Source organism: Rattus norvegicus, chromosome 13, assembly GCF_036323735.1.
Source record: "Rattus norvegicus strain BN/NHsdMcwi chromosome 13, GRCr8, whole genome shotgun sequence".
In the NCBI taxonomy this organism is placed as follows: domain Eukaryota; kingdom Metazoa; phylum Chordata; class Mammalia; order Rodentia; family Muridae; genus Rattus; species Rattus norvegicus.
This window is the reverse complement of record NC_086031.1, coordinates 77,509,550-77,520,786: the sequence shown is the minus strand read 5'-3', so window position 1 is coordinate 77,520,786 and position 11,237 is coordinate 77,509,550. Positions and strand designations below refer to the sequence as shown.

The 11,237-nt window shown below is 45.6% G+C and overlaps 1 protein-coding gene across 1 annotated transcript; it reads right to left on the bottom strand.

Moving 5' to 3' along the window:
* Positions 1-425: 425 nt before the first annotated feature.
* Myoc (myocilin) lies at positions 426-10,824 on the bottom strand. Its single transcript, NM_030865.2, has 3 exons — positions 10,149-10,824; positions 3,032-3,154; positions 426-1,678 (listed from the first exon to the last, which is right to left on the bottom strand). Exons 1-3 carry the CDS (start codon positions 10,747-10,749, stop codon positions 894-896), a joined length of 1,509 nt encoding a protein of 502 aa, NP_110492.2. The 5' UTR covers positions 10,750-10,824; the 3' UTR covers positions 426-893.
* Between the last annotated feature and the right edge of the window lie 413 nt (positions 10,825-11,237).

Sequence of the window (11,237 nt, the reverse complement as noted above, 5' to 3'; positions counted from 1 at the left end):
GCCAGACGTGACAGTGCACATCTTTACATGCCAGCACCCTGAGGCAGGCCAGCTTGTTCTGTAGAGTGAGTTCCAGGACAGCCAGGGATTTGTAGGAGACCCCCAAAAAAGGGTATCTGTAACAACAGATAAACCTAAAATGAATCTAGAAAAATGGGTAGGCTGAGGGAAAGATGTCAAGATTGCTCAGAAAGAGGGAAGAACACAATTAGATGGAGGCGGGAAGCCGTGCAGCCCAGTGTTGACCTATTGCCATCATGGGCAAAGCAGGAAAAGATGGGTACAAGCCCCTTGGGCAGACAGACACCCCCACATCTGTGCACACACGCCCATAAAATCTTGCAGTCATACTAATCAACCCAGAGGCAAGGCACACTCTGGAATCTGTGCTTTTGAGCAAAAATTTCCACAGATCTCAAGGACAGTAACGTCGTGTAAGATAACTTTATTTCACAGGGCAAAGGGTTTAATGTACATGCTATATCTGTAGCCTTAGAAACTGGAGTAAATACTGCAGGAGCAGTTCTAACCACAGGAGTGGTGGTCACCCCCTCCCCGTTATCTCCCTCCTCTTGGTAGAACTGTTGCTGCCTCTCAAGGTTTGTAGTAACCATACAGCTTGCAAAAGCAATGGTTTCATGAGGAAACAACACTTCTAGTTTTTCTCTGGACTGCTACACTATATGATTTTTAAAAGATGAACACCCCTTTGAAAGCTGACAGAAGAGAGCAGAATATATGCAACTGTACAAGCCCCGAGGTATTGACCTGGACAAACAAAATCTTGAGAAGCAGAAGCCCCCAGCATCTGGCTGCCTCCTCTTGCAGCTGCTTCACCTGGGAGCCTGGAACTTCCCCCTTTTTCTGCCTTCTCTGGTAGGGATAGAGGCTCCTCACATCTCTGAGAGCTTGATATCATAGGTGACCATGTTGAAGTTGTCCCAGGCAAAGAGTTTCCTCTCCAGGGGGTTGTAGTCGACCATGCTGCTGTATTTGTAGCGATTCTTGAATGGGATGGTCAGGGTCTTGCTGATCCCAGTGTTAGTGTCATAGGCAAAGTTGATGGTTGCATGGACTGAAGAGTAGCTGCTCACCGTGTACAAGATGCCACAGATAACAAAGGCATTAGCCACAGACTGCTTACGGATGTTGGTCTCCCAGGTACTCTCAAGTTCCAGGTTCTCTGGGTTCAATTTGGAGAGGACTATGGCTCCTCTGTTTTCCTCTGTGCTATAGATGACCCAGAGGCCACTCTCATCCACAGCTAAGTCTATGTCTGTGTAGCCACCCCATGCGTATGGGAACTGTCCATGGTAGCCAGCTCCAGGAATTTCCTTCTCTGCCTTCACTGTTTCTGTGTTCAGTTCATACCTGAGCACAGTTCTGGACTCAGCACCCTGGAAATACAGGCTCCCTGCATACACCACAGCACCTGTGCTTTCCAGTGCCTGGGGGAGCACATGGACCTTTGAAGGATAGCCCTGCTCGAACTGGCTTATCTGACTGTACTCAAACACCTGGCGGATGCCTGTGCCAACCGTGTCAATCCTCCAAGTGGTCTCCTGGGTGTAGGGGTGAGTGGGCTTGGGGTCTCTCATCCATACTCCATACTTTCCAGTGATTGTCTCAGCTGTCCTCAGGGTGACTGGCTCTCCTACCCACATTAGCACTCCACATCCTGATGAATTAAAAAAAAAAAGTTGCCATGTATTTAATATCTATAAGTCTCCCAAATACAGACAGCAGGATGGTAGGAGTGAAGCAGAGAAGGTGGAGACAGTGGATAGACATCTGAACCCTGCTACCCACTGACCATGTAACCAGTGAGGTACTTAGCTCTGGGAGCCTTGACTTTCTCATTTGTTTTTGTTTTGTTTTGTGTTCATTGGTGTTTTGCCTGAACATATGTCTGTGTGAGGGTGTTGGAACCTCTGGAATTGGAATTACAGACAGTTGTGAGCTGCCATGTGGGTGTTGGGAATTATACCTGGGTCCTCTGGAAGAATAGCCAATGCTTTCAACCCCTGAGCCATCTCCTGGCTTTCTCATTTATATAGGGGGATAAAGGTTTGGGGTAATGAGGTTGTCAATGTAGAGGTGATTAGACATGCCCAAGTGCTTTCTCTATAGCACAGCAAACATGAGTCTGTGGGGCGAGTGAATCTCTCACCCGGGAGATAGAAGGCTGTGTAGAGCTTTGACTCTGTCCAAACTCTCTCCGTAAGCATAGCAGAGAGAGACAGAGGGTATTGATTCCTTTGTACTTCATGGCTTTAAAACTGGGTTTATTTTATTTAAAAAGAGAAATCCGCTCATTGTAAGCATAATCTATATAGCAAAGTTTTTCCATTTTTACTTGATGGGCCACATACTTGATGCATCCATTTAAATGTCATAAATACTATGGTTTTTTAGTGAAATGAATAATAGATAGTTGAGAATTTCAGATTAGTGGAGTTAAGATCAATTTCTCTTCATTCACGGGTGCCTTTGATTTCCTCACAAAAGACAACAGTGATGCTTATCTCTCAGGGAGTCCTACTGTAAATGCTTCAGGACCCCCCTCCATACTCTTCAGTGTCAGCAGGGATTGCTAATAACACAGTCAATGTTATTTTCTGGAAACAGCAACTGTATTCCATGAAACATTTTTTTGAGGGACAAATTCACTTTTCCTTGATAGACAAAGATCAGAAAAATCCCTTTCATAACAGACATGCTGAGATGATCTATAGTATATACCTAGCCCTCCAAGGTTGGCTCCCTGTACATGTGTCTAGAAAAGGCAGCAGGGAGGTTTCAGCTTCCCTCTCCCCAGCTCTGCCTCTTGGGAGTCACCTATCTTCTCTTCTAGGTTAACCGTTGTTCTATCCAAACTGAACACATAACAAGGTGTGTGTGTGTGTGTGTGTGAGTGAGAGAGAGAGAGAGAGAGAGAGAGAGAGAGAGAGAGAGAGAGAGAGAGAGAGAGCACGAGCGAGAGTGCTCAGGTAAGCAGGTAAGCTCAAAAGGGAGAAATCTAACTTCATACCTTTGTCTCCCTCTTTGCTCCTGGGATGACCAGATTGATTCTTCAAGATTTGGGAAGCAGGAACCTCTGTTAGTTCTGACTTCAGTTCCTGGAAAGCCAACGTGTCCAAATTCCACTGAGAGACTGTATTCGAAGAAAGAAATCAATGATACTTGGAGAAGAAAGGGCACAAGAATGGACTCTGTGGAGGGTGATGTTTGATATGTTCCCAAAGACTTGATATCTGAAATTTGCTTTGGGAACCTGGAAAGGGAAGGTGTAGCATGACTGAATCACATTGGTAGCTCATCGGAACTGGGGTGATGGCTTCACTAGGGGTTATTCTTTCTCTTGGGAAATTTGCATAATTAAAAACCTTACAAATAATACATTGCACAGCTCTCTGTTTAACACTGGGTTGATATTCAGTACAAAGTAAAAGTACAATTAGAGTTTTATGTTATATAAATTCCACTAGGAAAATTGTTAGTAAAGTATGGCTTCAAGGAATAGAACTTGGTTATTAGCATACATATACAAAGGTGATTTAAGTGAAATCACCAAATATCAGGGGAGAGAAAGCCCCAAGGAAACATCTCACATCACCGAATGAAGCTTTACGATTGGGAATGGGTTGTTGGTAAAAGGGGTCCCATATAAACCTCCAAACAACTCAGGCTGTTGTGAAGGTTATCCTATTGCTAAAAGCATTGCCTATATGTTGTGTTTAGCTTTTGCTACCTGCCTTTGCCCCAGGATCTGGCCACACTGCCAGCCCCCACTCAGCTTCCCTAGAATCTATGGCGACACACACAGTGGTTCATTTTCAACTTGCCTTCTTGGCCCAACTTCTGGGCACTGCTATCTCCTGCCTGAAAAGTGTGTACTTGCTGATAATCTTATCTCTGCTCCTTCTTCCTGCCCTCCTCCCACCTCCCCTAACTTTAGTTACTCAGTTAAATTTCATCCCTGTTAAATATCCCTGACCACCCACCTGCAGGAGCAGCCTGTGTAGCCACTCCATTTTGAGATCTCACATGGCTGGTCAACTTTTCTTCATCAGATGCTAAACTCTCCTCCTCTCCCCTTGTTTCTGTCTACTTTTCCTCCACAAACTTGGAAGTCCTTCCTATTCCTTCTGCCTAGCCTTTGGCCCATGGCTTTCCTTATTAACAGCTCAAGAACCAACTGGGGAACATGACCTTAGCATCAGAACTGTCCTACACCTATACAACTTATTGAACATGGAGAAGGTAAACTGGTGCCTACTTAAAGCCCTACTGGCTAGTGTTCTTGGTACCAGAAGGTACTCAGGCACTCTACCAAAGGAGAACCATAAACACCAACCCAGCTACAAACCCTTTGATTTACAATGATGTCCTACCTGTAAGATCTACCAGCCAATGGTAGCACAAAGCTTGTGGAAATAACCAACTAATATTTGATTTACAACCTGCTCCATGAGATGGAACCCATACCTGACTCCACTTGAGTGACCAAGAACCTGAGGCCAGATAGCCCAGGGACCCAGGGAAAAACTAAGCACTACTATTCTACAAAAGGAAAAGAGCAGTAAAATGACTCCTAAAGACAGTCTGCTATACTCATAGATCAGGGCCACTCAGCCATCATCAGAGAAGCTTCCTCCTGCAGCAGATGTAAACAATTACAGCGACCCACAGCCAGACAATATGCAGAGAGTGAGAGGCCTTGTAACACTCAGCCCTAAAGGGGGTGTCGCCATCAAACCCCTTCCTTCAGGGCTCAGGAACCCTGTAGAAGAAGAGGCAGAAAAAGTATAAGAGCCAGAGAGGATGGAGGACGCCAAGAAAACAAGGTCCATTAAGTCAAGAAGAATGACTCATATATGAAGTCACAGAGTTCCGTATATACATGAAGCAGCATGCACAGGGCCTGCACGGGTCTGCACCAGATGGAGTCCTAGAGCTGAGAAGTGGACCTCGCCCCAACTCTAATGCAGAATCTCCCATTGAAAAACCATTTGCAACTAAATAATTTTCTCCAGGGGACTGTCACTGGGGAAACAAATTACTCTTAAGTATAGGCCACATGCCCAGCAGTAGAGACACAGCCAACAGAGAATGAGCTCAATGGTGTCTTGAGTTTCCTTGTCTGGAAATATGGCAGCAGGGCTTTTTCCCCTGCATATATTTTGCATATATTTTATGCCTTCCAATTGTGTGGTGTTTTGGGATTCCTGATATGTGTTTCTGTATCTGTATCTATCTCTTGTGCCTTCTCTTGGGCTCTTTCCCTTCTGTGTTTTGTCCTATCCTGATTTAATCTTATTTCACCTTTTTAATTTTATTACTGTTCTCTAGATGCCTGTTTGTTCTCTAAAGAGAGAAAGAAAGAGATGGATCTGGATGAGAGGGGAGGCAGGAACAAGGAGGGAAAAATCAGAATATGTTGTATAAAAAAAAAAATCTGTCAGTAAAAGAAGCTATAATTCCTTCTGGTAAACTTCCCTGGATTAATGGACTGAGTGGCTTCTGCAGCTTCATTGGGCCCAGAGAGTGGCTAGAGGCTTCAGGAGAGCCAGTGCACTCTTGTAGAATGACCCCCTCCTGGGGCAGAGCTCAGGTTCTAGATGATGGCTCAACATACCACAGAGCACAGTCGCCCATCAGCTCTCCTGTCAGAGAGGCAGATGCACAGGAACATGGGATTGTGTTCCCATCCTGGTCCCAACATGACCCCCACCAAGGTTGGGAACAGGAGACCTCAGCTCTGGCTCTCTTCCTGTCTTCCCTTGCTCTTCACAGGGAACTACACCTCATGCACTTTCCTTGTGGTAAACAAGAGCCAGAGTAACGCAGAAGATCACGGAAAGCCTTCCAGAGACCACTTGACTCATTTCCACTTGGCAGGTGTGGTGGTTGGATTAGGAAACTCCTGGTGGCTTGGCAGTCATCTCAGCCAGGAGCTGCTGGCAGCATTCAGATTCCCAGAGGACAGCCATCTGGCAAAGTCTGCGCAAAGGGGGCCGGCCTAAGCCAGAAGTTGTAGTTTCCTCCGCTTCCACTGAGTCCCAGCTGTGGGACTTTGGACAAATGAGTCAACCTCTCTGAACACTAGCATTCTGAACTGTACAAACATGTCAGCTTGTTTTTGAAGATTAAATAGTACCATGATCAAATAATCCCAAATAAAGAGATGCCCAAACTCTGATTTTTTGGGGACTATTTTAAACCACTATCATTCAATTTTGAATATAGAAGGAAAGCAAATGATTGTGGAAAGTAATGTCTGTATTATGTCAGATATTTGAAGCTTTCATGCCTTTTGCTTATTTTTATCCTTAATGGTATTGAGATTCATTCCTCTATTGTTAAAATTTGTTGAAACACTCTGCCTGCTCTGTCTTTAACCTCATACTGTAGTGGAGGTAGACTATGGACCAGTTAAATTATTAACTAATTTGCATGCAGATGTCACCATAAAGATGTTTGTAAATATTTTCTATTACTGTGAAAAAATAGTATTATTTAAGTGGAAAGAATAGGTCAAAACAATGCCATGGTATTTCCATGTTGACACAAATAATACTTAGGAAAAAGGAAGTTTAGCTACTAGCCTGGTTGTCAGTTGTCCTGGGTATTAACTCTAGATGCAGTGTGCCACAGAGACTTTATGTTAAGTGTGGCCAAGGTTCTTAAGGACTGCCTGACATTTGCACACAATGGTAGGACTCAACGAGAGGAAAACAGTACAATTGCAGTCCATTGCCTGGATGGCCACTCTGTCAGAAATGGCCCAGGTTGCTTCCTCCTTTCACTGCTACTCAGCATGATAGCCCAGCGTCCTGCTGAATACTCTGGTGCTCAAGCCCTTCCTGTCCATCTTTCCCCAGCAGTTGCTATGGCAACCTGACTCTTAGAGGTATCAGCTGCCAGGACCACATATCAGCTTCCTGCCCAAGTCTCTCTGACTGTGCAGGAGTTCTGTGAGGACCAGCCTGGCATCTTATTTCTCACAGATGGACTATCAGATCCAGGACTAAGTGTTTCGTGGAGCTGAGCTTTTGTTTCTCATGTGGCAATCAATTTGATGACACCCCTCCCCCTTCCTATTTTCATTCCTTGAATCACTCTCCTCTGTGTCCCATTTCTTTTCCTGGCCTCAGGGCCCATGCAAACCACTTGCCCACAGGCCCTCACTGATGTCTGGGTCCAACTCCTCAGTCTCAGCGGAAACTGTTGTTGCACTTTATCTTCAGTTTACATTTGTGTAGGCGCACATGCTTAACTCCATATGCAGACACATGAGTGATCTCTGTGGTTCTGAGGAGATTATTTTTCTATGTGACAATTACATGCTAATGTGGTGGTCTGGGTTTGAACTGTGTTGGGGTAGGAAGAAGCCTACCTCCTCAGCCTTGCCTTTATCTACTGAGACTCATACCCCAGACCTTCATACCTCAGTTCTTGCCACTTGAGTTCTAGCCCCTCAGAGTACTACTGATCTCCAAGCCTGGGGCCTGGAAACAGACTTTATTCCAAGTATTTCTTTAGCTCTTTGACTTTTTCTCCCACCACCCCATCCCAACTAAGTTCTCTCTGTGTAGCCCTGGCTGTGCTGGAACCTGCTTTGCAGACCTTAAACTCACTGAGATCCACTCCCCTTGCCTTCTGAGTGCTGGAGTTAAAGACATGCATTGCCACCACCTGGCGCTCTGACATTTTTAAGCTTGAAGACAGCAGGGGTCATGAAAGTCATCATTCTTAGAAAAGGCAGAATTCTGATTCTCATTGTATATTAACGACTGGGTGGCCATGGACTAGCAGGCTCTCTGGCCTCAGTTTTCACAAATGAGCCCATGGCTAAATGCTTTCAAGGTTCCTCTCCAGTTATCTGTTCATGTCCAGATACAATCCCTGGTCTGATAATTCTCCACTATAGAAAAAGACTTCCACATTTGAAATTTATTATAATGGGCTGTTGACCTATGTCAAAAGTAGAGTAGCTGCAAAGGAGAATGGAAATAAATTTAGAGAATACATCCAATAAATTTCTAAGGCCAAGCATGCCCTTTTAGTCAAAAGACCATAGACAGTCAAGGCATAAAGCACTGCCTTGATTTTTACGTGCACACATACATTCCACATATAGACAATTACATAGGATTTTTTTGTTGAAAGTGTACCTTCAAGCCTGAAATTTGCATATAACTTTTAGTGATGGTATTTCCCTGTCTGTCCTCTTAGAACCCAGTTGAAATCTTAGCCACCACTGGGCAGCTGGGTAGTCCTTGGTACCCTTAGCCACTTGGGACCTCAACCTTCCTCTGTCGTCCAATTCAGAATTGGATTTCTTCCAGCCTAAATATAAATATTTAATTAGGTAATCATTAGTGGGAGGAAGAGAGAGTGCGATAGAAGACACGCACTGTAAAAGCAGAAGCAGGCACCAGCAGGGAAGGTAGACGTCAGGAGGGGCACAGGGAGGTAGAAGAGTACAGTATCATGTCTTAACATCAGGTAAGTCTGTGATTCTGTATTCTAACTTCAGTTTCAGTAACAGGAAACATCACTCCTATGTTATAGTTCTTTATACAGTTGTTCAGTTGTAGTCACAAAAGTGATTACAGAGTAAATTCTTTGTCACGTTACGGATAAGAAAACAGGCGGAGAAGGAAATAGCTTGCCTCCTGCCGAGTTCAGCATCAACTCTGTGTCTGAAGCCTTTACAGTCCTCCAGATCTTACCTTTTAAAAAGATCTCTTTTAGAAAATAATTTATTCCATCACACCATTTTGCAGGTTTTTCAAGCCCAAGGAGGTGGTAGGACACTTGAGATCATGCTCCCCGTGGTACATGGTTTACTGGAATCCAGTTACTGCAGGTTTAGTGTGGCCTCTCCTCCTTTCACAGACAGTAAACTGTATAGATTTGTCCTGACAGTTCGTTCGGTTCTAGGCACTTGAACACATGTCCCTCATACATACACCATTACCTGAGAAAGGCAATGCTAATCTAACAACCTCTAATAGGTGCCTTTCTCCCCAACCATCCCAGCATCCCTTCCGCAACTGTCACCTGACCATGGACCCTGTGACATGGGGAGCTGATGGAGGGTGCCCACGTGTTTGGTTACCAGGTTTCTTAGGCTCCTTTGTTTAAAATCAACCCTTCCTCTTAATGTGGTGCTTGTCACTAACACTTTTAAGTAGCCAAGACTAATTGTCCCACATCTGAATGTGTTTGTTCATGAAACAAGTGACTACTTGGGAACAAAACACTCATAAGAAGTGGCACAAATACTGTTTTCTAACCATCAAAAACAATGTGCACATCTCTCATGCACTGAATACCCATCTCCAGCAGGAACCAGGACACACACAGGCCATTTGTGATAAGGGCCACTCGTTGCAGAGCTCTCTGGTGACCTGAAAGCAGACAGTCTTTGATTCAGCAACAAAAGACAAAATTTCCAAAGCCACACACCAAGGGACCCGAGAGAGAAATTGTCTCCTCATTCTTTACCAAGGTAGGAGATTCAAAAATAGAACACCGCCAGGCATAGTGGTGCACACCTTTAATCCTGGCACTTGAGAGGCAGAGGCAGGCAGACCTTTGAGTTCAAGGCCAGTTAAGTCTGTAGAGGGTTTCAAGACAGTCAGGACAACACAGAGAAACCCTGTCTTGAAAAACTAAATACATTAATAATAACAATAACAACAACAATAGTAGTAGTAATAATAATATACTAGTTTTTGTTGCACAAATCATTTGGCATCTCAAATGGGGGTCATTTTTGCAGGAATTGCAATTCCTAAGCAAAGCTTGAAAATGACCCAAAGGGCACAGCAGGCCATTTTCTATTCACCATGTGCACCTCTCACTTGGCCCCGTGTTTCTCATTTGGCTGTGGGCTGTGATCATTTTGTCATGACTGAGGACAAGAGTTCAGATCCACTGGCCTAAACAACGAGTCAACTTGCAGGAAACATGAAAAAGTGTTTGCTTCGCTTTCCTTAATGAAACTACTGCATACTGGACTTTCAGTTTCTGAGAGAAAAGACAAAACAAAAGGAGAAGCCTGGGAGTCCTGTAATAGGTCACCCGCAAACTTGCTACCTTCCGGGTCAGTCAGCCCCTCCACCCCGCATTCTTACCTTCCCTGGAGCCTGGCAACATGTCCTGAGAGGGGTGGTGGGTTGAGGGACACTGGCCTCTCCTCAGCCTTGCTACCTCCTGGCTGCTGCCTTCTAGCCTCCTGGCCAAATCTTTATTCTCTTGTTCCAGCTGCCTCTTCTCTTCCTCCAAAGCTGATTTGTCTCTCAGGAGATTGTTATAGGCTACCTCCAGATCCCTGGTTTGGGTCTCCAGCTGGTCCCGCTCTCTCCTCAGGGCACCCAGCTGGCCTTGTAGCCCCTCCTGGACCTCCTGGGTCCCAGTAACTCCGCCTGAGGTCATCTGGTGGAGGAGACTCTCCAGGGATCTGACCCGGGCCTTGGTGGACTCTAGGTCTGCATGCTGGATGCTGCTATCTCTCTGAAGGTCCTGGATGGCTGACATGGCCTGGTCCTCCCTTGGGCAGCTAGATTCACTGGGGCTGGCCACAGTGAAGGTGTACTGGCATCGACCACTCCGATCGTTGGCCTTTCGGAACTGTGCTGTCCTGGCCCCCATTCCCCATACCAGGCAGGCCAGAAACAGCAGCTGGAGAGCTGGCATCTTGGGACCGCAGCTGCAGCAGTATGCACAGGAGGGCATCGGTATGAAGGCTGGGTGAGGCTTCTTCTAGAAGGCTCTGCTGCAAGGTGTCTGGATGGGTGGCCCTGCTGGCTCAAGCCTGAAATCCAAAGAGGTTTATATATCCTGGGGAGCCAGCCCTGTGTGGAGGGAGGGAGAGGTGATCACATGAAGCTGGGTTGGACCAGCCATGGGGGGATAGGAGGATTGGACTCACACTGCCAGCAAGATTCTTAAAAAAAATAAAGCGCCAGAGGCTATTTTGAATTTATTTTTAGAAGTCCCCCGGCATGTACCCCACATCCCTATAATAACCCCTAAGTTTCTAGCCTGTTTGTACATGTGCCCGTATGCCCACCTCGTCTGACAGGAGTGGCTGGGCTCATTTGAACAGGGATATAAGTCTATTTTGTGTTTCATAGGACCCTGCTCTGGACCAGTCACTGTGTAAGGAACTAGGGAGACAGACATGAGCAGACATGCCCTGTAGCCGAGACAAGGAAGAGCCC

Excerpts from the sequence above, each read along its gene's own strand:
- Myoc (NM_030865.2), bottom strand. The coding sequence starts at position 10,749 with ATGCCCTCCTGTGCATACTGCTGCAGCTGCGGTCCCAAGATGCCAGCT. Across the intron at positions 3,155-10,148 it reads GTTGCCAGGCTCCAGGGAAG|TCTCTCAGTGGAATTTGGAC; the intron begins GTAAGAATGCGG and ends CTTCGAATACAG. Across the intron at positions 1,679-3,031 it reads GAGCAAAGAGGGAGACAAAG|GATGTGGAGTGCTAATGTGG; the intron begins GTATGAAGTTAG and ends TTAATTCATCAG.